At 47.7% G+C, this 27,473-nt stretch overlaps 2 protein-coding genes across 5 annotated transcripts in view; both read left to right on the top strand.

Annotated features, from left to right (window-relative positions):
• LOC148106712 (putative NBPF family member NBPF5) overlaps window positions 1–2,797 on the top strand; it is a 33,508-nt gene extending 30,711 nt beyond the window's left edge. For all 4 annotated transcript variants that reach the window (XM_087860564.1, XM_087860565.1, XM_087860567.1 and 1 more), the window contains 3 exons: window positions 27–241; window positions 1,272–1,323; window positions 2,139–2,797. In XM_087860564.1, coding sequence (XP_087716690.1) covers window positions 27–241; window positions 1,272–1,323; window positions 2,139–2,391 — 520 coding nt within the window. In that variant the 3' untranslated portion in view covers window positions 2,392–2,797. The remainder of the gene's footprint in view (window positions 1–26; window positions 242–1,271; window positions 1,324–2,138) is intronic.
• A 1,804-nt stretch (window positions 2,798–4,601) lies between these two features.
• Window positions 4,602–25,865, top strand: LOC148106714 (NBPF family member NBPF12-like). The gene is made up of 13 exons (XM_087860563.1): window positions 4,602–4,657; window positions 4,938–5,117; window positions 7,034–7,213; window positions 9,130–9,309; window positions 11,227–11,422; window positions 13,244–13,499; window positions 14,531–14,582; window positions 15,361–15,533; window positions 16,586–16,637; window positions 17,412–17,602; window positions 19,887–20,126; window positions 22,347–22,561; window positions 24,654–25,865. The coding sequence occupies exons 1-12, from the start codon at window positions 4,602–4,604 to the stop codon at window positions 22,550–22,552; spliced, it is 1,962 nt and encodes a 653-aa protein (XP_087716689.1). The 3' UTR covers window positions 22,553–22,561; window positions 24,654–25,865.
• Window positions 25,866–27,473: the final 1,608 nt, after the last annotated feature.

The following is a 27,473-nucleotide window of genomic DNA, read 5'->3' on the forward strand; positions in this document are numbered from 1 at the left end:
TAAGTTTTCTCTCTGTCCCACCGTAGACAGTGCCATCTGCTGATCAAAGACCAGACTGAAGAGCTGACCCGTTTATATGATAAGTTACGCGAAGGGAGAGATGTTTGCCAACTCCTTGATAAACACCTCGAGGACCTCCTCTCCCATGATGACCCTGAGCATTGCCAAGGACAGGGCTTCCAAGAGCAACTGGCTGAGGGACGCAGGCTGGCCAAGTGCCTAGCCCGAAAGCTCAGCTCAGGTAAGGCAGCCACAAGCCCTGATTGCACTGAGCTGCTCCAAGGCCCTGGGCTCACAAGAGTCTTCCCACTTGCCCTCACACTGTTTGTAGCAGCTGTCCTGTGTTCCCCATTGTGCGCAAGGCCATGAGAGGACCAGGACTAGAAGGTGGTAACAGAGAGGAGAAATGATTATGGTGGAGGTCATAGTGCTCCACATGTCTGCTTCCTCCCTGAGGGAACACAGCCCTTGGGGCAGGAGGCAGCATCCACCAGTGTTAGATCCCGGAAAGGAGACTGTGACAGGAGGCAGCTAGTTAGTGTACTAGGATCCCCGCCTAAGTGGGAGGTTCCCAGACTTAGCCCAGTCTGTATGAAATGTGGGTGAGAGAGTGAGGTTTACTTCGTCCATATCTGTCTCCTCATCTGTAATGTATATCAAATAACCTGTTGTCACTGTAGTGAGCAGATACGGAAAATTCATGAATGCACTTTAGACAAAGTAGAGCCCCTGACCGTGTGGAGTTGGATGAGGAACTTGATGCAGTAGGACTTGGAGGTGGGAACGCTGTTTAGACTGGAACATGTTTCCTAGATGACCCCTCAGTAACACTGGAGCCCACGCGGGGGCCCATGAAGTCCCCGGTGGTTGGATGTGGGACAGGGTGGTTGTCCTGTCCTCAGGACAAGGAGGAGGCTCTATGTGAGAGCTGTGAATGCACAGAGAGCCTGTGTCTGTGGCGCGACTTGCGGCACGCTGCTAGACACGGTTTGCAAAAGCCAAGATTGAAACTGGACAAGCATCCCCTGATATGGACAACAAGAGACAGTAGAAGCTGTTGCCCAGGGTCAGTGATGCTGATCCTCAGAATCAGAGACACACTGCCTGATGCATCAGAAAGCCATGCCACAGCAATTCTTAAGACCAGTGCCCTAAATGCAGTGGATGCCTAGTCATGCAAGGACACTTATGTCTCTCGGGCCATAGAGGCCACTGTGTTCATAGTGGTGATGTGGGAATAGCTGACGGGACATTTCTGAATTTATTTGCAGAAAATTATGAGAAGGAGGAGGATGAACATGAAGAGGAAACACGGACCCCCAGGTGACAATGAATGTTCAGGAACCGGTAATGTGTGGGTAAAAATGGACAGGGTCTCAGAAAGAAAAGGAAGTGAGGTCAAGAGAGTCACAGATGTCAGATGCAAGGATTAGCAAAACTGTAGGTGGTCAGCAAAGAATGGCCGTGTTGCCTGTTGTCTCTGTGGTGCTGTAAACCAAGATGGATTCACCAGCCTCAGGACTCCCTGTATGGACAAAATACCCATTCTTTCCTGTGACTGGACACCAGGAGATGCGTATCTACTTCCTACACAGTTCTCTAAGGGCCTTGGTAGGAAGGTGACCAGCAAAGGAATTGGTACACAGACACTAGCAAAATTAACCAGCAAGAGAAGTAACTTACCAAAACCAAACACGTGGGGTGTCATGTGACACTATTAATACAAAGGTGCCTAGCAGCCACACATTTCTGCAGTCTGCAATGACTCCAGAGCTGTAACCACTTGGTCAATCTATGTTAAAGTCAACACGACTCAGGAACGTGGTGGCTGCCCCGGGCCTGGTCTCCCTCTGTGCTTCATGCCGTGACTGTACCATACTGGGGTGGTAGAGTCTCATTCCTCGTCAGCCCTGCTGTGGGCAGTGCTCTGCGTATCTGCTGCTGCTACTCTCCCCCCATCCCCCACCATGGCAGCCACACTTTGCCTCTTGTAGGATGGATAGCTTTTTCCCTCTCCAGGCGACGGCCCATTGCTTCTAGTGACCATTCCCTATAACTCCCATCAAAACCAGCTAGGAAGCCATGATGTCTGATCCCCCCGGTTTGATCTGTTGTCATTCCTGTCTCACCCGGCACAGCGTGGAGCAGGAAGAAGTCGAAAAGAAGGAAGTCCTACAGGACAGAGTGGATGATTGCGATTTGACCCCTTCGGTTCTGGAAGAAGGGTGTGACAGTGACCAGTCTTACAGTGATGGTGAGTTCCCATTTGAAGAACAGGAAATTGGCTCTGCTCTGGATGTAGCCAGAGAATGGTCCCATACCAAAGGGGATGAAAGTCCATGTGGTTCCCCAGGTAGTGTCCCTATTCCTTGTTCTTCACACCCTGTGTAGACTCAGAGTCTTAATCCCCATAAGTAGATCCTATCCTTACAAACTGTTGTGATCCAGGCTGTAGGACTGTGTTTGATATAAGACATTCCATGAGTCAGCGAGCTTTGCTCAACTCCTGTCTAAGTCACAGCACTTTTATGTCTGGGCCACTGTCAATCACTGCTCTCAAGGTGGCCCTGCCAGACTCATATACCTCTCCAGCCCAGGCACAGGAGGTCACTTCCAGACCTCCTAATTTTCACTGTATCTCTCTCTTTTTTTTATATAATAATATTTTTGATTATATTATATTAGCCACCATACAGTACATCTCTGGTTTTTGATGAAAAGTTCGATGATTCATTAGTTCCGTATAACACCCAGTGCACCATGCAATACGTGCCCTCCTTACTACCCATCCCCAGCCTATCCCATTCCCCCACCACCCTCCCCTCTGAAGCCCTCAGTTTGTTTCTCAGAGTCCATAGTCTCTCATGCTTCATTCCCCCTTGTGATTACCCCGCCTTACTTTATCCTTTCATCTCCTACCGATCTTCCTAGTTCTTATGTTCCATAGATGAGAGAAACCATATGATAATTCTCTTTCACTGCTTGACTTATTTCACTTAGAATTATCTGCTCCAGTGCCGTCCATGTTGCAGCAAATGTTGAGACATCATTCTTTTTGATAGCTGAGTAATATTCCATTGTATATATGGACCACTTCTTTTAAATCCAGTCATCTGTTGAAGGGCATCTCGGCTCCTTCCATCATTTAGCTACTGTGGACAATGCTGCTATGAACATTGGGGTGCATATGGCCCTTCTCTTCACTATGTCTGTATCTTTGGGGTAAATACCCAGTAGTGCAATTGCTGGATCACAGGGTAGCTCCATTTTTAACTTTTTAAGGGACCTCCACACTAATTTCCAGAGTGGCTGTACCAACTTGCATTCCTACCAACAATGTAGGAGGGATCCCCTTTCTCCACATCCTCTTCAACAATTGTTGTTTCTTGCCTTGTCAATTTGCCATTCTAACTGGTGTAAGGTGGTATCTCAGTGTCGTTTTGATTTCAATTTCCTTGATGGCTAATGATTTTGAACATTTTTTCGTGTGTCTGTTAGCCAATATTATGTCTTCAATGGAAAAGTGTCTATTCATGTCTTCTGCCCATTTTATGATTTGTTTATTTGTTTCTTGTGTATTGAGTTTGAGAAGTTCTTTGTAGATCTTGGAAACCAGTCTTTTATCTGTAGTGTCATTTGCAAATATATTCTCCCATTCCGTGGGCTGCCTCTTAGTTTTTCTGACTGTTTCCTTGGCTGTGCAGAAGCTTTTTATCTTGATGAAGTCCCACAAGTTCATTTTATCTCTTGTTTCTCTTGCCTTTGGAGATGTGTAACGAAACACATTGCTGTGGCCGATGTCTAGAGGTTGCAGCAACCCTCTCAGAAGCAGCTGGGTTCTTCCCCAGGATCTCGGGGGAAAAGAATCAACTTGTTGTTGGCATGGACTCAAGGCAGGATGCTGTGATGATGGCCTGTCATATCAGGGACATTTATTTAATGGCTGAAGAGAGCAATGCCAGTGATTGCTTCCAGGGCCCTCCTAAGCCCTCCTGGATGAGTTCTCTCACAGTTGCCCGTTTTCACTCTGCTTCTGTTGCTCTCCTGTACTACATGGGACCTAAGAGTGGGCATTTGTGAAGGGGAGTCTGCTTCATGTAACTCTTTCTCTTCCTTTATTTGCAGAAAACCAAATTGATCAGGAGGGACCGAAAGGACAAGAGTCAGTTGCTCCCAGGTAATTCTGAATACTTGGGGGCTGTGAACTCAAAAGTGGCAACCAGAGAAAAGCAGAAAGTGCTGAAGAGAACTATAATATCTATTCGGTCGACAACAAATTATCCATTTTCACCATGTTTTCTGATTTTTTGTGGTGCTTGGATTGCTTCCCACTTCTTAATTACTTCTCTAGTTGAGTAACCCACAGTCAGCTGACCCAGGTAAACTAATATGTAACAGGGATCGCTGAGCTCGCTCATTCTCTCCTCTGTGCTTTATTGAGAGATGCACGTCTTCTTTCTGCCTGTTAGATTTATCATGTTGACATGTGTTCCTAGCAAGAACATATCACAGCAAGAAGACAAACATATACTATCATGCCAGATATTGAGAGAAAGAGGCCTTTCTGGATGAGATAGCTGGGACAGTCACTTGGCCACAAAATGCAGAACTGGATGCCATTTGACAGGAAGGGGGAAAGCCACCATTCTGAGACTCTGTATGTAGTGAGTCATGACTGGATGGCACAGAGATAATTGAGGCTCCTTCCTCACAAGCTTGCTGTTTGGCCTGTGCGCTGAGCACTTACTGTCCTTTCTATCTGCTGCTCCTGTGACAAACAGAGCTTGTCGCACTCAAACAAGAAGAGTTGTTTCTCTCTTGTATGGGTCAGCCTCTCTGCTTTCTTGACCATTCCTTTGTCCCTTCCATCAAAGCCAGACAGGACATAGGATTTCAGATCCCTCTCAGGTTAATCTTCGGTTGTCCCCACCCTGCAGGCTCAGCGGACAGCTGCTAGAGGTGGTAGAGCAGGTCGGCTCCCGGGACTCTCCGGATAATCACAACTTGACACATTCAGTTCTTCCCGAGCTGTCTGACTCCTACCGGCCTTACAGAAGCGCCGCCATCTTCTCACCTGAGGACCTGGAAGTCTGTTCCTCTCTAGAAGTGGCCAGTGAGTACTCCATTGTCAAGGTGATAAAGTTCCAACTGGACACCCACATAGATCTCCTGTTCTTTGTACCCCAGACCTCTGCTGTGCCGAGAGAGGTCATCCCTGTGGGGAGGCCTTGTAGAGACATATTGATCTGAACTGGGCTCTAGGATTGAGTTTTAAGCACAGATATCAGGTGTGTCAGGGAGCGTTGCTCTCTTCCTAGTCCCAGGGCATGCCCATGTCATCTTGGCTTCTCTGTCAGGTCATTGGGCCACACTCAACTCACCTGAGCAAGATGAGCGCAGAAGGTGTCTGTCAGACCTAATTTGGATGAAACCTCTCTTCTCACCTTCAATAGCTCTACGTTTCATCTCTGAGCCAGGTCCTTTACGAATCTATGCCTGCCACTGTCAGTTGGCATTCTTGTCCAGGGGTAACTGGTTTTGCTATTCTAAACCCCACTTGTCTCTCTCCTTTGATGCCTGACAGCCTTGGCAGGCTTTCCTATATCTTTGGAGGTGTCACTCCCCTGGTGCGTTCCCTTCCTTTAGTCTGTCTCTTTGTTCATCTTCCCTCCTCTCAAGTTAGCTGAGAACCAGAACTGGACCAATGCTATCGGACAGTGTATGTTTCTCTTGAGCCGCGCAGGATCCTGAAACAGACGTACCCCATGAAAGGCCCCAGTATCTATGCAGCCTTGAAGATTGTTCTGCTTTGATGGTGTATAGATTCCATTCATGGGTTTAATCTCAATGGCTTCTTCCTCTCAACCATTCACCAACAGCATTTCAGATGGAAAAAGCCTGAATATTGCAGCAACCGTCTAGGAAGCAACCGGGTTCTTCCCCGGGATCTCGGGGGGAAAAGAATCAACGTGTTGTTTGCCTACACTCAAGACAGGATGCTCTGATGATGGCCTGTCATACCAGGGTCACTTGTTTAATGGCTTAAGAGAGCAATGCCAGTGATTGCTTGCAGGGCCCTCCTAAGCCCTCCTGGATGAGTTCTCTCACGGTTGCCTGTTTTCAATCTGCTTCTGTTGCTCTCCTGTGCTACATGGGACCTAAGAGTGGGCATTTGTGAAGGAGAGTCTGTGTCATGTAACTCTTTCTCTTCCTTTATTTGCAGAAAACCAAATTGATCAGGAGGGACCGAAAGGACAAGAGTCAGTTGCCCCCAGGTAATTCTGAGTTCTTGGGGGCTGTGAATTCAAAAGTGGCACCCAGGGAAAAGCAGAAAGTGCTGAAGAGAACTATATTATCTATTCGGTCAATGACAAGTTATCCTTTTTCACAATGCTTTCCGTTCTTTTGTGGTACTTGGATTGCTTCCCATTTCTTAGTTACCTCTCTCGTTGAGTAACCCACAGTCAGCCGACCCAGGTAAACTAATATGTCACAGGGATCGCTGTGCTCGCTCATTCTCTCCTCTGTGCTTTTTTGAGAGATGCATGTCTTCTTTCTGCCTGTTAGATTTATCACGTTGACATGTGTTCCTAGCAAGAACATATCACAGCAAGAAGACAAACATATACTATCGTGCCAGATATTGAGAGAAAGAGGCCTTTCTGGATGAGATAGCTGGGACAGTCACTTGGCCACAAAATGCAGAACTGGATGCCATTTGACAGGAAGGGGGAAAGCCACCATTCTGAGACTGTATGTAGTGAGTCATGACTGGATGGCACAGAGATAATTGAGGCTCCTTCCTCACAAGCTTGCTGTTTGGCCTGTGCGCTGAGCACTTACTGTCCTTTCTATCTGCTGCTCCTGTGACAAACAGAGCTTGTCGCACTCAAACAAGAAGAGTTGTTTCTCTCTTGTATGGGTCAGCCTCTCTGCTTTCTTGACCATTCCTTTGTCCCTTCCATCAAAGCCAGACAGGACATAGGATTTCAGATCCCTCTCAGGTTAATCTTCGGTTGTCCCCACCCTGCAGGCTCAGCGGACAGCTGCTAGAGGTGGTAGAGCAGGTCGGCTCCCGGGACTCTCCGGATAATCACAACTTGACACATTCAGTTCTTCCCGAGCTGTCTGACTCCTACCGGCCTTACAGAAGCGCCGCCATCTTCTCACCTGAGGATCTGGAAGTCTGTTCCTCTCTAGAAGTGGCCAGTGAGTACTCCACTGTCAAGGTGATAAAGTTCCAACTGGACACCCACATAGATCTCCTGTTCTTTGTACCCCAGACCTCTGCTGTGCCGAGAGAGGTCATCCCTGTGGGGAGGCCTTGTAGAGACATATTGATCTGAACTGGGCTCTAGGATTGAGTTTTAAGCACAGATATCAGGTGTGTCAGGGAGCGTTGCTCTCTTCCTAGTCCCAGGGCATGCCCATGTCATCTTGGCTTCTCTGTCAGGTCATTGGGCCACACTCAACTCACCTGAGCAAGATGAGCGCAGAAGGTGTCTGTCAGACCTAATTTGGATGAAACCTCTCTTCTCACCTTCAATAGCTCTACGTTTCATCTCTGAGCCAGGTCCTTTACGAATCTATGCCTGCCACTGTCAGTTGGCATTCTTGTCCAGGGGTAACTGGTTTTGCTATTCTAAACCCCACTTGTCTCTCTCCTTTGATGCCTGACAGCCTTGGCAGGCTTTCCTATATCTTTGGAGGTGTCACTCCCCTGGTGCGTTCCCTTCCTTTAGTCTGTCTCTTTGTTCATCTTCCCTCCTCTCAAGTTAGCTGAGAACCAGAACTGGACCAATGCTATCGGACAGTGTATGTTTCTCTTGAGCCGCGCAGGATCCTGAAACAGACGTACCCCATGAAAGGCCCCAGTATCTATGCAGCCTTGAAGATTGTTCTGCTTTGATGGTGTATAGATTCCATTCATGGGTTTAATCTCAATGGCTTCTTCCTCTCAACCATTCACCAACAGCATTTCAGATGGAAAAAGCCTGAATATTGCAGCAACCGTCTAGGAAGCAACCGGGTTCTTCCCCGGGATCTCGGGGGGAAAAGAATCAACGTGTTGTTTGCCTACACTCAAGACAGGATGCTCTGATGATGGCCTGTCATACCAGGGTCACTTGTTTAATGGCTTAAGAGAGCAATGCCAGTGATTGCTTGCAGGGCCCTCCTAAGCCCTCCTGGATGAGTTCTCTCACGGTTGCCTGTTTTCAATCTGCTTCTGTTGCTCTCCTGTGCTACATGGGACCTAAGAGTGGGCATTTGTGAAGGAGAGTCTGTGTCATGTAACTCTTTCTCTTCCTTTATTTGCAGAAAACCAAATTGATCAGGAGGGACCGAAAGGACAAGAGTCAGTTGCCCCCAGGTAATTCTGAGTTCTTGGGGGCTGTGAATTCAAAAGTGGCACCCAGGGAAAAGCAGAAAGTGCTGAAGAGAACTATATTATCTATTCGGTCAATGACAAGTTATCCTTTTTCACAATGCTTTCCGTTCTTTTGTGGTACTTGGATTGCTTCCCATTTCTTAGTTACCTCTCTTGTTGAGTAACCCACAGTCAGCCGACCCAGGTAAACTAATATGTCACAGGGATCGCTGTGCTCGCTCATTCTCTCCTCTGTGCTTTTTTGAGAGATGCATGTCTTCTTTCTGCCTGTTAGATTTATCACGTTGACATGTGTTCCTAGCAAGAACATATCACAGCAAGAAGACAAACATATACTATCGTGCCAGATATTGAGAGAAAGAGGCCTTTCTGGATGAGATAGCTGGGACAGTCACTTGGCCACAAAATGCAGAACTGGATGCCATTTGACAGGAAGGGGGAAAGCCACCATTCTGAGACTGTATGTAGTGAGTCATGACTGGATGGCACAGAGATAATTGAGGCTCCTTCCTCACAAGCTTGCTGTTTGGCCTGTGCGCTGAGCACTTACTGTCCTTTCTATCTGCTGCTCCTGTGACAAACAGAGCTTGTCGCACTCAAACAAGAAGAGTTGTTTCTCTCTTGTATGGGTCAGCCTCTCTGCTTTCTTGACCATTCCTTTGTCCCTTCCATCAAAGCCAGACAGGACATAGGATTTCAGATCCCTCTCAGGTTAATCTTCGGTTGTCCCCACCCTGCAGGCTCAGCGGACAGCTGCTAGAGGTGGTAGAGCAGGTCGGCTCCCGGGACTCTCCGGATAATCACAACTTGACACATTCAGTTCTTCCCGAGCTGTCTGACTCCTACCGGCCTTACAGAAGCGCCGCCATCTTCTCACCTGAGGATCTGGAAGTCTGTTCCTCTCTAGAAGTGGCCAGTGAGTACTCCACTGTCAAGGTGATAAAGTTCCAACTGGACACCCACATAGATCTCCTGTTCTTTGTACCCCAGACCTCTGCTGTGCCGAGAGAGGTCATCCCTGTGGGGAGGCCTTGTAGAGACATATTGATCTGAACTGGGCTCTAGGATTGAGTTTTAAGCACAGATATCAGGTGTGTCAGGGAGCGTTGCTCTCTTCCTAGTCCCAGGGCATGCCCATGTCATCTTGGCTTCTCTGTCAGGTCATTGGGCCACACTCAACTCACCTGAGCAAGATGAGCGCAGAAGGTGTCTGTCAGACCTAATTTGGATGAAACCTCTCTTCTCACCTTCAATAAGCTCTGCGTTTCATCTCTGAGCCAGGTCCTTTACGAATCTATGCCTGCCACTGTCAGTTGGCATTCTTGTCCAGGGGTAACTGGTTTTGCTATTCTAAACCCCACTTGTCTCTCTCCTTTGATGCCTGACAGCCTTGGCAGGCTTTCCTATATCTTTGGAGGTGTCACTCCCCTGGTGCGTTCCCTTCCTTTAGTCTGTCTCTTTGTTCATCTTCCCTCCTCTCAAGTTAGCTGAGAACCAGAACTGGACCAATGCTATCGGACAGTGTATGTTTCTCTTGAGCCGCGCAGGATCCTGAAACAGACGTACCCCATGAAAGGCCCCAGTATCTATGCAGCCTTGAAGATTGTTCTGCTTTGATGGTGTATAGATTCCATTCATGGGTTTAATCTCAATGGCTTCTTCCTCTCAACCATTCACCAACAGCATTTCAGATGGAAAAAGCCTGAATATTGCAGCAACCGTCTAGGAAGCAACCGGGTTCTTCCCCGGGATCTCGGGGGGAAAAGAATCAACGTGTTGTTTGCCTACACTCAAGACAGGATGCTCTGATGATGGCCTGTCATACCAGGGTCACTTGTTTAATGGCTTAAGAGAGCAATGCCAGTGATTGCTTGCAGGGCCCTCCTAAGCCCTCCTGGATGAGTTCTCTCACGGTTGCCTGTTTTCAATCTGCTTCTGTTGCTCTCCTGTGCTACATGGGACCTAAGAGTGGGCATTTGTGAAGGAGAGTCTGTGTCATGTAACTCTTTCTCTTCCTTTATTTGCAGAAAACCAAATTGATCAGGAGGGACCGAAAGGACAAGAGTCAGTTGCCCCCAGGTAATTCTGAATTCTTGGGGGCTGTGAATTCAGAAGTGGCACCCAGGGAAAAGCAGAAAGTGCTGAAGAGAACTATATTATCTATTCGGTCCATGACAAGTTATCCTTTTTCACAATGCTTTCCGTTCTTTTGTGGTACTTGAATTGCTTCCCATTTCTTAGTTACCTCTCTCGTTGAGTAACCCACAGTCAGCCGACCCAGGTAAGCTAATATGTCGCAGGGATCGCTGTGCTCGCTCATTCTCTCCTCTGTGCTTTTTTGAGAGATGCATGTCTTCTTTCTGCCTGTTAGATTTATCACGTTGACATGTGTTCCTAGCAAGAACATATCACAGCAAGAAGACAAACATGTACTATCGTGCCAGATATTGAGAGAAAGAGGCCTTTCTAGATGAGATAGCTGGGACAGTCGCTTGGCCACTCCATGCAGAACTGGATGCCATTTGACAGGAAGGGGGAAAGCCACCATTCTGAGACTGTATGTAGTGAGTCATGACTGGATGGCACAGAGATAATTGAGGCTCTTTCCTCACAAGCTTGCTGTTTGGCCTGTGCGCTGAGCACTTACTGTCCTTTTTATCTGCTGCTCCTGTGACAAACAGAGCTTGTCGCACTCAAACAAGAAGAGTTGTTTCTCTCTTGTATGGGTCAGCCTCTCTGCTTTCTTGACCATTCCTTTGTCCCTTCCATCAAAGCCAGACAGGACATAGGATTTCAGATCCCTCTCAGGTTAATCTTCGGTTGTCCCCACCCTGCAGGCTCAGCGGACAGCTGCTAGAGGTGGTAGAGCAGGTCGGCTCACGGGACTCTCCAGATAAACACTACTTGACATATTCAGTTCTTCCCGACCTGTCTGACTCCTACTGGCCTTACAGGAGCGCCGCCATCTTCTCACCTGAGGACCTGGAAGTCTGTTCCTCTCTAGAAGTGGCCAGTGAGTACTCCATTGTCAAGGTGATAAAGTTCCAACTGGACACCCACATCGATCTCCTGTTCTTCGTACCCGAGACCTCTGCTGTGCCGAGAGAGGTCATCCCTGTGGGGAGGCCTTGTAGAGACATATTGATCTGAACTGGGCTCTAGGATTGAGTTTTAAGAACAGATGTCAGGTGTGTCAGGGAGCTTTGCTCTCTTCTTAGTCCCAGGGCAGGCGCATGTCATCTTGTCTTCTCTGTCAGTTCATTGGACCACACTCAACTCACCTGAGCAAGATGAGCGCAGAAGGTGTCTGTCAGACCTAATTTGGATGAAACCTCTCTTCTCACCTTCAATAAGCTCTGCGTTTCATCTCTGAGCCAGGTCCTTTACGAATCTATGCCTGCCACTGTCAGTTGGCATTCTTGTCCAGGGGTAACTGGTTTTGCTATTCTAAACCCCACTTGTCTCTCTCCTTTGATGCCTGACAGCCTTGGCAGGCTTTCCTATATCTTTGGAGGTGTCACTCCCCTGGTGCGTTCCCTTCCTTTAGTCTGTCTCTTTGTTCATCTTCCCTCCTCTCAAGTTAGCTGAGAACCAGAACTGGACCAATGCTATCGGACAGTGTATGTTTCTCTTGAGCCGCGCAAGATCCTGAAACAGACGTACCCCATGAAAGGCCCCAGTATCTATGCAGCCTTGAAGATTGTTCTGCTTTGATGGTGTATAGATTCCATTCATGGGTTTAATCTCAATGGCTTCTTCCTCTCAACCATTCACCAACAGCATTTCAGATGGAAAAAGCCTGAATATTGCAGCAACCGTCTAGGAAGCAACCGGGTTCTTCCCCGGGATCTCGGGGGGAAAAGAATCAACGTGTTGTTTGCCTACACTCAAGACAGGATGCTCTGATGATGGCCTGTCATACCAGGGTCACTTGTTTAATGGCTTAAGAGAGCAATGCCAGTGATTGCTTGCAGGGCCCTCCTAAGCCCTCCTGGATGAGTTCTCTCACGGTTGCCTGTTTTCAATCTGCTTCTGTTGCTCTCCTGTGCTACATGGGACCTAAGAGTGGGCATTTGTGAAGGAGAGTCTGTGTCATGTAACTCTTTCTCTTCCTTTATTTGCAGAAAACCAAATTGATCAGGAGGGACCGAAAGGACAAGAGTCAGTTGCCCCCAGGTAATTCTGAATTCTTGGGGGCTGTGAATTCAGAAGTGGCACCCAGGGAAAAGCAGAAAGTGCTGAAGAGAACTATATTATCTATTCGGTCCATGACAAGTTATCCTTTTTCACAATGCTTTCCGTTTTTTTGTGGTACTTGAATTGCTTCCCATTTCTTAGTTACCTCTCTCGTTGAGTAACCCACAGTCAGCCGACCCAGGTAAGCTAATATGTCGCAGGGATCGCTGTGCTCGCTCATTCTCTCCTCTGTGCTTTTTTGAGAGATGCATGTCTTCTTTCTGCCTGTTAGATTTATCACGTTGACATGTGTTCCTAGCAAGAACATATCACAGCAAGAAGACAAACATGTACTATCGTGCCAGATATTGAGAGAAAGAGGCCTTTCTAGATGAGATAGCTGGGACAGTCGCTTGGCCACTCCATGCAGAACTGGATGCCATTTGACAGGAAGGGGGAAAGCCACCATTCTGAGACTGTATGTAGTGAGTCATGACTGGATGGCACAGAGATAATTGAGGCTCTTTCCTCACAAGCTTGCTGTTTGGCCTGTGCGCTGAGCACTTACTGTCCTTTCTATCTGCTGCTCCTGTGACAAACAGAGCTTGTCGCACTCAAACAAGAAGAGTTGTTTCTCTCTTGTATGGGTCAGCCTCTCTGCTTTCTTGACCATTCCTTTGTCCCTTCCATCAAAGCCAGACAGGACATAGGATTTCAGATCCCTCTCAGGTTAATCTTCGGTTGTCCCCACCCTGCAGGCTCAGCGGACAGCTGCTAGAGGTCGTAGAGCAGGTCGGCTCCCGGGACTCTCCGGATAATCACAACTTGACACATTCAGTTCTTCCCGAGCTGTCTGACTCCTACCGGCCTTACAGAAGCGCCGCCATCTTCTCACCTGAGGACCTGGAAGTCTGTTCCTCTCTAGAAGTGGCCAGTGAGTACTCCTTTGTCAAGGTGATAAAGTTCCAACTGGACACCCACATAGATCTCCTGTTCTTTGTACCCCAGACCTCTGCTGTGCCGAGAGAGGTCATCCCTCTGGGGAGGCCCTGTAGAGACATATTGATCTGAACTGGGCTCTAGGATTAAGTTTTAAGTGCAAATGTCAGGTGTGTCAGGGAGCTTTGCTCTCTTCCTAGTCCAGGGCATGCCCATGTCATCTTGGCTTCTCTGTCAGGTCATTGGGCCACACTCAACTCACCTGAGCAAGATGAGCGCAGAAGGTGTCTGTCAGACCTAATTTGGATGAAACCTCTCTTCTCACCTTCAATAAGCTCTACGTTTCATCTGTTAGCCACGTCCTTTACGAATCTATGCCTGCCACTGTCAGTTGGCATTCTTGTCCAGGGTTAACTGGTTTTGCTCTTCCAAGCCCCGCTCTGTCTTTCCTTTGGGTTGACTTGTCTTCCTAAACAGTTGTTTGAAAACCCACCCTCAGTCCCTCCACTGATAGCTTGTTTTTATGTTTCCCAAAGCAGAGCTGTGCTTTGCTTTTCCCCACCACATGAATTGAGACAGTGTTCTGTGTAGCGCCAAACACTCACTTTCATTTGAGGGTTTTTCTTTGCATTCCATTTGTTCACTCTCAGTGTATAAATTCCACTACGTCTTTAACAAGCAGGCTCTCTGATGAGCAGAGGCTGAATTCTGCAGTAATCCTTTTAGAATGCATGGAGGTTGGCTCCCCAGATCTGTATGAAAAAGGTAAGTAAAGTGTTTGCACAGACTTAAGGCAAGGGCAACCGTGATGATGATCTCCTAGAAAAAGGAAATTTTCCCCAATGCCTCCGGCAAGGAAATCAAGCCACTTATCATAAGACAATATCAGAAGCACCCTGAATATTCTTCTGACTAACCTGTTCTCACATTGAGCATATCTGAGTGCCTGGCTAGCATTAGACACTAGATTATTAATGTACCGAGCAGGATCTGCTTAATGACTTCCCTGTCTTTATGTATTTACAGAAAATCAGATCTCTCATAAGGAGGAAGAAGACCAAGACCCGATAGGCCCCAGGTAACTCTGAAGAAGCCTGGGTTGTTATTTCAGTGGTTAAACTGCATTTCAAGGAAGAAACAGAAACTGCCAGACATGCCTGTTTTTCCGTTCTCCAATCACAAAGTACCTTTGTTTAACCATGAAGTGTGGCTTCACATGTTACATGGTTAAGTTCCATTTACTGACCCCTTCACTTCAATAACCTGCAGGGGGTGGAACTTCGTGAATTAGCAGTCACTGGGATTCTCTGCATTCACCTGTTCACTCCTTTTGGTAAAACGAGAGTGAGAGGCCTATCTGCCTCTCCCTGTTTGGTGTTACCACACCGAGGATATGTTATAGCCAAAGAATACCTAAAAAAAATTTCACGTCATATCACAGGATGAGAAAGAGGCACCAACGACACAAGGTCTCTCCATGTTGATGTTGTCTTTTAAAGCCTGTGTTCACTTGGTCACCCAAGGTAGTATCAACAATATTTATGCAAAAGTGTTGAAGCCACCTTTAGGATTCCCCATGTGCGCTGTGAGCTATGTGTTCCATTCCATAGTCGTTCAGTTTGTTGCTCAGAAGCTTAGCTCTGTGGCCAATATCCTGAGCACCTTTTGTTCTCTATCTGTCCCTACTGCCCCCACAGCAGCCACACTCTGTCCCTGTAACAGGAGGATAGTTATTGCTGTTAATCATGGCTGTGCCCCTTCATTATGAGTATACTTCTCAGCCTCCCATCAAAACAGTAGGATGCTGGGGTGTCTACTTTTCTTGTGTTAAACTTCAGATCTCCCGACCCTCCCAGGCTCACCGCAGAGCTGCCAGAGGTGGAAGAGGATACCCCATGTGACTACCTGGATGAATGCTATTTGACTTATTCGGCCCTTCCTGACCTGTCTGACTCCCTCGGGACTTGTAGGAAGGCTGACATCACCTCATTCGAAGATCTGGACATCTGTTCTGCTCTGGAAGTAGCTAGTGAGTCCTCCATTGTCAAGGTGATAAAGCTCCAACTGGACTCCCAAGCTGACCCCCTATTTTTGGGATCCCAACCTCTGGTTGTGCAGAAATGTGTCATCGCTCTGTAGAAGCCCAGTAGACATAAGGATCTGAGTCAGGCTCTAGGATACACTTTTTAGCACAAACCTCAGGTGAGTCAGGCACCTGCCCTTTGTTCCTCATCTCAGGCCATGCTTATGGCTTCTGACAGAAGTTAGGACATTCGATTCAAGGCAGATTGACAGCTCACACTCACTTGTGCTCCACATGCAGAGGTCTCTGTCTTTGTTCCTGATTTCCATTAAATACTCTCTTCATCTGCAATGTTCTCATTTTCATAGCTGAATATTGTCTCTTGAATTTTTGTACCTGTCCAAAGATGTTGGCAGCCTTACCTACATCTTTCAATTTGTTGTTTCCCTGCTTGACTGCTCTGACTCCCAGTGTCTGTGTCCTCTATGTTGGCTGTCTACACTGAGTTGTCATCAGAGTATCAGGTCATCAACACCTCTACCATCAGCTTGCTGTAGGTTTCCTTGAAGCACAGCTGATTCTGGCCTTTGCCCCTCCCATGCATGGCTCATATGTCTGTAAGCACAAAGAATTGTACACAAAAGGTTTCTTTTGACATGAGGGTTTGCAGATTCCATCCATCAGTTTGGTCTCTGTGTCTAAATTCCCTTAAACCATTTATCTCATGGCATAAGGTAATGAGAGAAGGTTGCACTAAGTTTTTAGAATGTAGGTAAGCTGTTCCCCAAAATCTGTGGCAAAACACATGTTTCACACTGTACACAGACTCTTGAGATGTGGCTCTACCACAGCAGGGAGCTCATGCCCAATGGCTCAGGAAAGCAGACCAAGGCACATTCCCAAGACACTACCTGAGGCCTCCTGGATGGTTACTCTCACAATATCCTGCTGCCCCGCTAAGGGGCACACAGTCCATGTGCTAGTTGTATCGGATACTTAGTTGGAATGTACACATGGTGTTGTTGAACGTGACTGGCCCTGTCTGTATTTATTTGTAGACAGTCATAATGATCTTGTGGAGGAAGAAGACCAAGGACGGATTTATGCCAGGTAACTCTGAAGAATCATGGGCTTTAATGCAGTGGTGATGTCTGGGGATCTTGGCTCTCGGCAAATCTAGAAAGTGCTAAATGTACCTATTTCACCCATTCAGACACCCATAAAATGGTCCGTTAGCAATGTTCTCTGTTTCACTGTGGTACTCATATAGGACCCTTTCTTTCTGCGTCCCAAATTTGGAAGCTCAGGCCATTGACACAGGTATACTAACCAATCACAGGATTTCTTGCATTCTCACGGTCTCTCTTTGTATTGAGTCCAGCCTAAGATGCACATCTGTCTCTGCTCGTTTCACATTATGACGCTGGCAGGAATTCATGGCAAGAAAAGTGTGTAAAAAAATTGATATCTCAGTGTTTAGACAAGTAGGCCTCGGACACACGAGCTTTCTAGGAATCTACAATGCTGCCAGTCTGGGGTTGTCTTGGTGCTTTCTGTAAATGTCAACAAAACGTATGCAAAAGTGTTGATGCTGGTTTTATTGTTTTCTGAGTGTGCTGTGTGTTGTGACTGCTGTGTGCTGGGGTGGTTCAGACTCCTTCCCTTTAGTCTCCCATTCTGGCCATGCTCTGGGCCCCTCCAGCTCTTGCTCCCTCCCTGCCTGCCTCATCTATCCCCGGTACATCCACACTCTGGCCCCAGATGGAGGCAGAAAGGTTCATGGGAAGAAGACTTCGCATTTCTTTTCTATGCCCAGTGCTTCCTCCCTGCCGCCCAAAGCAGCTGGGACTCCATGTTGACTCAACTTTCTTGTTGCATCTCCAGTCCTGACTGTCACACAAGGCTCCACAGGGAGCTGCCCGTGACAGAAGAAAATGAAGACCCACAGGACTCCCTGGATGACTGTTATTTGACTTCTTCATTTGGCCATGACCCGCCAGACACCTGCAGACCTTACACAAGTGCTTCATTCACATTTGATAAGCAGGAACCCTTCTTGGGTCTGGATGTGGATGGTAAGTACTCCCATTGTGAGGGGCACAACATCCTGGGTGGGGGGGAGGTCAGGAAGCCTGTCTTCTCTGTATCCAACAACCTAAATTGGCTGAGATGTGCATCCCTGCCAACAGATCCTGGAGACTCAAACTGGTTTGAACTCTGCTCTTGGATATCATTTCAAAAACACTGGGTTACCTGGGTGGCTCAGTTGGTTAAGCATCCAGCTCTTGATCTCCATTCAGGTCTTGATCATAGGGTTGTGAGTTCAAGGCCCACGTTGGGCTCCACACTGGGCGGGGAGTGTATAAAAAAAAGAAAAGGCATCATGTGGGTCAGACAATTTTCCTTTCCTTCTGTCCCAGACTTCCCTCTGCCACCAAGCTCCCTCCCAAGTGCAGGCCCTTGGTACCAAGTCAGTTTAGAGAGGAGAAATGCAGGGAAGAGAGCAAACCTTCAGCCACCACTATGTCAACTGTAGATATCTGGGTAACAGGACTCTTTCTTTTCTCTCCTTTTTCTTTCTTGCTTTCTTGCTTTCTTTCTTTTTTTGTAAGAACCGACTTCTGCTACTCATGAGATTCTATTGCCAGTTGTATATCTGGTGTAGTGTCCTGCAAACTGTCTGGCTCTCCACACAGATTTGCATGTGCTCCATATTTGCAGCATCTGTGATATTGTTGCTGAGCTCAAAGTTTTGGCTTCTGGGGAGCCCAGAATGCTCAGCATTTAGATAGAAGATCCCGAGCACCCAGTCCTAGCTGGACCCCGTGGTTTCAGTGAAGCCGAAGCTCTAGCCCTGGTTTTCCATCCTCCACGGATGGTGTCCTTTCCACCCTGTGTGCAGCTTCAGTGATTTTCTCCCCGTCAAGTGTTGCTCTCGGTAGCATAATGTCATGTAAAGGATCAACGGTCCGTGCACCTGCCGTGGGTATTGGCCTCATTCTGGAGCAAAGCAGAGTTGTTCCCCTCTTCAGAATCTTCAGAAAAGTGCTGCCTGCTCAGCAAGACCCCCTTGGGTCACACTCGCACAGGAGTGCAGGCTAACACCCAATTCTCATTTCTTCCCACTCAGGCTACAATTCGGACTTTGCTTCTGGGAGAAGCATTTGCGTTGTTAGCCGACTTTCCTTGCTCATCAAATCACCTTGTACGAGCAGCAAGGAGTCTATGAGGTTCCTCACTGTGTCAATGTTGTCTAGTGAAATTGGCCATGAAACATTTTTTTCCTTCATCTTTTTGGTCAGTTAACAGTCTCTCCACCCTAGCACCACCTTCTCCCCTGTTTCCCATTCCTCTCGGAGGGGCCAAGAAGCAAAGGCCTCCTCAGGATTACAGCAATTCAGGAAGCAGAAATGAAACACACAGTTACTTTGCTTCGTTTGTCCGCCACGTCCCTTTCCGTGCCCGCTCAGCAGCAGCGCTGTTGTGCTGGAGCCCCTCGTGTCCTCACAGGTCACTCTCCAGTCGGTGTGGCATCTCCTGTGAGAGCCGAGGGTGCTGAGACTCAGCAACGTCATATCACTTTCCCAGGACCCCTGGCCAGTGGTTAGTAGGATCTCAGACCCTCACCAGCTCAGACTGCACACTGGTCTCCACTCGGTCCTGTCAGGGCCTATGTGGGGATGGGGTTGGTCCTGTCCTCTCTCCTTTTGTACCAAATTATTTGAAACAGTTGTAAATGTAAACAAAAAAGTTGCAAGACTGCCCCCAGAGATCCCTGTGACCCTGCCACACATCTGCCAACTCCTACCCTGTCAGTCACTCTGTCCTGTGAGCAGAGCCAGTAGCTCTTCCAGCCCCTCTGAGAGATCAATGTCTCCATGAGGCTCCATACAAAAGCAATGAGAGCTGAGAGGTCCCGGGCCTTTTCTGTTGTCATGAGGGGTCCCCAGGAGGCTCTTCACTTGGCTGCCTGGCACCCCTGTAATGCTGCCCAGCTCCCACTGGCAACTCCTTCTCCCCATGCCCTGAGAACTCTCTAGGACCTACTCTCTCCAGGCTGTAGGAAGAAGGTTACGACTAACGGAATGATAGGAATGAACTTGTGTGCCCATGCCAAGGCCTGGTGGAGTGAAAGGGGTGATTTTCACCTCAGGGACTTTGCAGGCTGGGCACCTGCCTTTTCAGCATCCCTAGGCTCGGACGCAACACTGACATCTCCTTCATACACATGGTGTCTACCTTTGTACCTGCTCGCAGGGTGGGGTCTCAGACCGGAAGGGACATCAGACATGGGTGTTCTGGGAGTGCTCAGCTAAGGAGCCCTGGGGTGGATCCCATTGAAATCTCTTCTTGCTTCAGCCCCGATGCAGGCTCCCCATCACCAGGGCCCATCGAGTGGAAATGTGAGTTTCCAAATGGCAAAGGTGCAAATGTCAGGAGCACAGACACAGCCAAGCACCCAGGTGGCCAATTCTCTGCGACAGCGGCTGGAACAGCAGTTGGATTGTGGTGACAACAGAGCCAGGCTCGGCCTCTCCTCTGCCATCGGGAGCCTGGATGCCAAGATGGGTTCTGGGAACCAATGGCCGCTCTTCCAAGGTGAGAGGGACGGGGAGTAGGAAGTTCTAGTCCCTATGTTGGTTGTCACAGACTTGTAGCTGGAGGCAGCAACGGGGTGAGGTCGAACCCCATGATGCTCCAATCCAGCGAGGTCAGCAAGAGCCCGGTGTTTAGTATCAGCTCTGCCCCGGGTCCTGGGTTTGCAACTTCCTAGCTCTTTAAGTGGCCAACTTATTCATCCTCTTACCTAGTTTCCCCTCTGCCCCTTCATCGGAAAGCGCAAAACTAGTATCTCCATTCCATCGATACGGGAAAGAAGAAACGGCATAAATTCTGGGGGGCCTGATTCAACAGAAATTGCTTGACATCATCTATGAATTTGTCATGTCTAATTTGTGGGTCGCTGTGGGGCTTTAGCACTCGGCAAATGGTTTCGGGGCATTGTTTCATGGGGGATGGGGCAGTTGTCAGCGGCTCCACATTCACTGGACCCCATCTTCCCTAGCTTTCTCAGAAAGGCTCCTGTGCCCAGTTTTCTCTCCTATGACATCTTCAAGGCAATCTTCCCTGTTCGGTGCTCACAGTCACAATGGTAATACTGGCCCCACAACACTGTCTCCCACTTATTTTTCTTTTTTCCCTTTTCTAAGGACATAAGTGGCCCCTTTCTTACATGAAGTGCACACGTCACTCTCTCCTCTGATCCTCCGTCTAGTTCATCATCTCCCCTCATCTCTGGGGCCTCGTCCCCAGCTTCCTCTTCATCAGGACCCACCTCTGCTCAGATTTCCTGAAGACTGAGCTTTCTGACATTCCCCTGGGTCGTGCGTTCCTTAACCTCCTGCATTCAGTGCCCTGTCCTGGAGCCTGGGGTGGCCTGGGGCTCCTCTGTCAGAACTACCTGAGAAATGAGGAGATGCAGTTCTCAGTTGGAGGTGACATAAGCAGCAGACTATGGCACCGGGGAGAGGCCCCAGAGAAAGAGCTCAGGGAGTGTTCGGGGAAGCACAGCCCCGACAAGGGCCTTAGAACTTGACGTACTTACTGTCTTCCCCCTCGAGCCTCTCTGTCACTTCTCCATGGCACCCACTGTCGTGGCCCCGACTCACCCCGCTGGCTCAGTTCCTCTCTCTGTGACTCAACTTCCACAGAGGCCTGAGCAGGAAACCAGGCTCCATGCCGGGTTCTTTGTGCATTCCGGCTCTGAGAAAAAAAATGCCACAGACAGACTGCCTTGTCAACAACAGAAGTTGTGATCTCACAGTTCTGCAGGTGCGGTAGAACCACAATCAAACAGGTGCACATTTGGGGCCTGGTGACACTGCCTTCCTGGTTCGGAGGTGGCCGCCTTCTTCCCTTGTCCTCCCAGGAGTGAGGGAGCTTTGTGGGGTCTCCTTTATAGGGCACGGATCCCTCCTAGGGGGGATGCCGCCCCGATGCTCACCCCACAAAACCATCACATTGGGGATTGTGATACACCCCTATTAACTGGGGGCGAATACAAACTGTCACGCCATGGCAGATGGTTTTACTCTGTTTTGTTCCCACCTGCTCCCCCCTGTAATCCCTCCGTGGTGTTGAACAGGTTACCTGTTTCTTCCACCCCTTTCCTCATTGTCCTTGGATTTGTGTATTTTTTCCAATTTCAACTGACCAGAAGGGAGGTTAGAATATTAGGTTCCGTGTCCCCCAGATCCCTATTTAATCATTTACTGAATTAGGTACATATGTACATACAGACACACACATTTGTATCTCAGGTCACATACACGATGTATAATCCGTGTGTGTATTATCCAGAGTGTACACGTATGAAGTGCACCACGTGTTGACACGTGTTGTGTCAACTCCCCAGCTTTCTCTTCCCTGGTTGCTCCCCAAAGGCTTCCCTTCAACCTTGACTTTAGCTGATGTCTACAGTCTCTTCCCACCAATAGCACAGCCTCTTTCCAGCCTGATTGCCCTGCCTTTGTCTTTTCTTCTCCGGAACTCTTTGTTTTTACCAGTTCTGATTCTCTGATTTCACTTTTGTCAACTGCAAGCACTTTGGCCTTCTGGCATTCTTATCCATGCAGGTAGTGTGGGAGAGATGAACAAAACAGGAAATAATCAAAGCGTGTCCATTGGCTTCCCCTCCCCTCTGAATACTCGGATGGCCTTGCTCCTTCTGTCCGATGTCGTCCTTTGACGTCAGTGTGGGTGGAGGATCAGAAAGATCATGAATAACAGCAGATCCTGTTGATGTGCTTTTCCTTCCAGAGCTGGGTTTGGATGCTTCCCTCTACGTGAAGAACCCTCCCAAGCTGGAGGGCGATGCCGCTGAGGCCTCGAGGGACAGCCAGTGTGAGTGTCAAGTCTTTGGCCACAGGAAAGCCCTCGGTGTCATGGAAGAGAAGATTCCCAAGAGAAAACTGCAGTTTGGCCGGTGGAGACTCGCATGCAGATTCCGTGGCCCTCTGGCTTAGGGAACGGAGGTAATCACGCCCCCTGTGGCTCTTGGGGCATGGATTCCTATTGCTGTCCTTCAGATGATAGCTGCACCCCCCAACACACTCACACTGCCTTGTCTTCCTCGTTTGGTCACTCCCACAGCTGGTGCTACCTCTGTCTGGGCTTCCGTCTGTTTCCCTAGGGACTGCCACCCTGCCGGCCCTGCCATCTCCATCACCTGGTTGCATCTGAACTCTGCTGTGTTCCTGCTGGGGCCGTCCTGAGATCCCCTCTCCCCTCCACTCATGGCCACGGGGAAGCAGGCCCCATGGCCCTCCTCAGCAGAGCAGCATCAGTTAAACATGTCGCCAAACACGCGAACTTTGCCGGAAATCACACACTTTCTCGGCTTCTTTGCCTTCCTTCCCTGCTTGCCCAACTCTGAGGCCTCATGCTCCCAGGAGCACTGTTTTAATGAGTCACTTGCAAAAGGACTCTCCTCCTGGGTCGTTCAGGGAATCTGACCTAGGAGGACACGTAACCCTCAACTTCTCCATGTGAATAAGAAGTGCTAAAGCTGAGGAGAAAGAGCCCCCATGAGAAAAACTAAATGAGAACCTGTCACAGCTGGGAGTGCCACACCGGACTGCCTGGAGTTAGGTTTCTCCTCAGCCCCTATAATGTAGAAGGCACGTGTTGTGATGTGCACTGGGTGTTATACGTCACTGATAAATCATTTGACACAACCTCAAAAACTAATGATGTACCATACACTGGCTAACGAAACAGAATAATAAGTAAAAAAAGAAAATGAAAGAAAAAAAGAAAAAAAGAAAAGAAAAAAATAAATATTACATAGATACCCAGAGTCCAAAACATAATCTCTTCCCTGATCAAAGGTCAAAGAATTTAGTGCTCTACTCCTATGCCAATGAAATCGACAGTTCACTAGTCACTGAGTGGATTTCACAGCCCCCTGCACGTTCACTGCAGACTGAAAAAAAAATATTTTAATCAAATTTTGTCCTTATACAACATCTCAGTAAAGAACCTTAGGTCTCATTCTCCTATATCAACCCATTTGCAGGTCCTTCTGTATACCAGGGTAAACACTGAGAGACTCTTTCTTTAGGGAAACTTTAGAAAAGAAGGGATGAGAATCTAGAGAGCTAAAACGAATGCGTTTTCATTTTCACTTCAGAGTTTGGTGAGTCTCTGCATTGAGAATAGTCCTAGAAATGCCCTAAGGGCTATCCTGTGTGAGATTACCTTCAGAGAATGTTGGCGTCCCTGAGTGAAAATGACTAGGGCCATGGTAACACCCCTGCTCTCTTTTTGTGAATTCCCCTTTGAGTTTCTCCTCCTTGAGCTCTTTCCTCTGCCCCTTTGGGCTTGTTCCTCTCCAGCCAAGTGACCAAGAATGTCTACTGCTTGCCCACACCTCCAGATCAGAGGCTTTCCTCTCCCTTTCCCCACATGTTTGCACAGGGCCTGAGCCAGGGTTTCAGTCCAGGGTTTTCAGACACAGGTCACATGGCTTTAGGAGGTCCTCATATGCACATGGCAGAAAGGAACTTGGAGATAGGCTGAGGCCCCTGTTGGCTCTGACATTTTGGGACTCATTCCATAGCCTGGCCTCCTCCTCAGAAGACGGGGACAAGGGTGAGAAGGGGGTGTGTTTGTCTGCCAAGGGTCCCCTCCTTCCTACAAAAGTCTGTTTCTGAACGTGTGTGCTGGGTGCTAGGTGCATCCCTCTCTGGGAGGTGTGAGAAAGCCATCACTTGGGATTCTGATGAAGGGGGCTCAAGAGTGAAGTGCTACTGAGGAAGGGGTAGTTGGGATCTGGCCAAAGCTCACAGCAGCCTTGAGCTGGGATATCACCAGGCTTCCGCTGGGGAGTGGGGGAGCACAGGGGTCCCTGGATCCTGCAACACAGGCTGACGCTCAGTTTAGTGAGGTATTACTTCTGACCTGTGGCTCTCACTCTCCCCCTCAGGCTGCCTGCGGCTCCCCCCTTTAGGCTCCTTCTGGACAGGGGTTCAGCTTGCTCCTGGCATCTGTCACCAGGTAGCCACCCCTCCAGGCTCAGCCATCTGACCAAGACTCACATTTGATTTCTCTCTCTTTCTCTCTCAGATACCAAGTACTTCAGAAACTAAGAGATTCCTCATGTGAAGAAAACCCCATCATAAACCCCATCACAAAACCCCATCATTTTCCACTTGATGAAAAGAAATCTAGAACAGCAAATCAACTTAAAGCCCAAACACAGCACAGGTGGGATCCTTTGCTGAGAATCAACATCACAGTCACAAGCCATTCTCTGTGATTTTGACTGCAAAAGACTGCTTTGATGAGAGAGATTCTAGCCTTCAGCTCCAGTTGTGAGAAATCCCTCAGGAGACCAATGCCTGACTAGATGACACAGTTTTGACAGACCTTAAGTCTTGCTGCTCTCAATTCCACCCTGCAGAGAACCTGAGTCAGGAGCACCATGGAAAAAGACCACAGGTCAAACTGGACATTCTGGGCCACCAGATGGGCTGCCCTAGGAGCAGACAGCATTAACTATGAGGTGTTCTTGCTGGTAAGGTTTAGCCTGAATTTGAGCATGAGGAAGTTACCAGACAACTTGAGAATGTAGATCATTGAACAAGATGACTGGACTTTCTTCAAACAGTCAGTGTCACCACATAGAAGAGAGGACACAAGCGAGAAGAGATATTTTGGGTTCCAAAGGACTAAAAAGAATGTGTTCCTTTTTTTTTTTTTTTTTTTAGTCCTTTTGAACCCAAAACATCTCCTCACCCTTAGGTGGCTGTGTCTGCTGGTGGTGACATTTCCTTGTTTGTAGGGGACAGTCAGATGTCTTGGCTTAAGGGTCTACATCCTGAAGTTGTCTGATCATTTCCTCCTGACTAAATTCAGCCTAACCCTCTGGCCAGGACACTCCATAGTTAACGCTGTGTGTGTCCCAGCTCAGCCCACCCGGAGACCAAGAGGGTCCAAGTTTGCCCATCACCATTCTTGTGACAGCTTCATTGGTTACTTTGCTATGGAGGGCCTATCAGATCTGTTCATAGCAGGACACATGATTTTCTTCTAAAATTAGCATTTTGGCAAGGGGTTCTCTGAGAATGTATGAAGATCTTCTTCTCTAAAGTCTTTTTCTAAAATTTTGCCATCTGTAATGATCCCTGTGGTGCATCATAACCGTATCTGTGTTTGTACATTGGAAGAATTCTATCTAACTTTATCCTTCCTATACAATGTGTATTTGCTGGCATTGTGCTGTGGAAAAGAATATTTCCTCCCCATTCTATATCATTAAAGTATTTGTTTTGACAATCATTGTGCACTTGTGAATTTTATTTAATTAATATGTTCAATTAGCCAATATATAGTACATCTTTAGTTTTTGATGTAGCGTTCAACGATTCGACTCGTGTATTTTTTGCATCTGGTGCTCTAATCCCTACTATCATGGTTGATTTGATGTATCAGGGTATACAGTAAAGTAAATCTTCTTGGTTGTTCTCGCCATATTTAACACTGAGTCTCCATCTCTTTTAGGCTATAGTTAACTTATGGGGGAAAAATTTCATCTGTTTGTCGTTCTGTGGTATTTGCTTTCTTTTCTTCTTATGTGTGCCTATATGTGAGTGTGGTGTTTAAGAAGGTTGTAGAGGTAGGGCTGAACATTGCACCAAAAGTTTTTGGGCATCTTTGGTTCCGTATTAGCTTGTCAAACTTTTCACATTCAGTTTCTAAGTTGTAAGTGACCCCTCAACCTCAAACGTTTGACATTATTCTATTTTCTCTTTACCTCCGTCTTAACCTGACTCTTCGTATACTATTGTTTCCACCCAGTGAAACAGATGCTGCTTATTCCTATTTTTCCCACCTGCTCCACTCCCAGATTTTTGTTTTACATCTACAATTGAGTCTATTCAACAGTGACCAGCTGTTCGAAAGCCAAAATTTCCCAGTCATCTCTCGTTGGGTGAAGTTCACCTTCAAAGACTCCTAGTGATGGAATCAGGACTCCCTGAGTGTTGTGTATTGAATACTCTTTTTCTACTACCTGCACACACGGACATCGTGGCTGAATAGAAAGTACTTGCACAATGAGTTTTTACTGAGACTCCGTGCTGGGTGTGGAGCCTGCTTGAGATTCTATCTCTCTCCCTCTGGCCCTCCCTGCCTCCCCCTCCCCCCCACCTTAAATAAGGGATGGGAAGGGGAAAAGGCAAATGAAACAGAAAAACAAAATAAAGGAAAAACAGGAAGATTCTAGCAATATATGGTGAAGACATCGGAGAAAAGGAAGAGAGATAATACAGCAAATGAAATTGAATGTTTAGGGCAGAAACAATTGGAAGTAAGAAGGTGAAGAGGGAGAAGAGATTAAGATGTGGAGACAAATTTGACTTGAAGAGAAAGTACAAAAGTCAAATAGACTGGCAGATATCGGTCTGGGGATGTTTTCAGTTGGCCACAGAGGCATCACGCTTGTATATTGTATGGATAATATTAAGCGAGCTTTTCATGTCACTCAACCCCTTGCCAAATTGCCATCTGAAAAAGTGACTCCAGTTCAATTATAAATACCTTGACCACCATGCCATATAAAGTAAGACATATTTTACCATGCTAGAGTTAAGAAACTGGTTTGGGGGCCTGGGTGGCTTCGTCAGTTAAGCACCCGACTCTTGATTTCGGCTCAGGTCATGATCTCAGTCGTGAGATTGAGCCCAGTGTGGGGCTCAGTGCAAAGTTTGAGAGTCTCTCTCTCCCCCTCTGCCCCTCTCCTGCTTGTGTGCACTGTCTAAATAAATAAATAAATAAATAAATAAATAAATAAATAAATAAATAAATAAATAAAATCTTAAAAAAAGAACTTAAAAAAAAAAACTGGTTTAAGGCTTAGTTGTGAGCAACCGATGGCAGTTTGCA

Source organism: Ursus americanus, unplaced genomic scaffold (assembly GCF_024610735.1).
Source record: "Ursus americanus isolate L20-20 unplaced genomic scaffold, mUrsAme1.1.p SCAF_96, whole genome shotgun sequence".
Lineage (NCBI taxonomy): Eukaryota > Metazoa > Chordata > Mammalia > Carnivora > Ursidae > Ursus > Ursus americanus.

Coding starts and splice junctions, on each gene's coding strand:
- LOC148106714 (XM_087860563.1), top strand. CDS start 4,602: ATGCAGAACTGGATGCCATTTGACAGGAAGGGGGAAAGCCACCATTCT. Junction 4,658..4,937: donor AGCCACCATTCTGAGACTCT/GTATGTAGTGAG, acceptor CCCACCCTGCAG/GCTCAGCGGACAGCTGCTAG. Junction 9,310..11,226: donor TCTCTAGAAGTGGCCAGTGA/GTACTCCACTGT, acceptor CCCACCCTGCAG/GCTCAGCGGACAGCTGCTAG.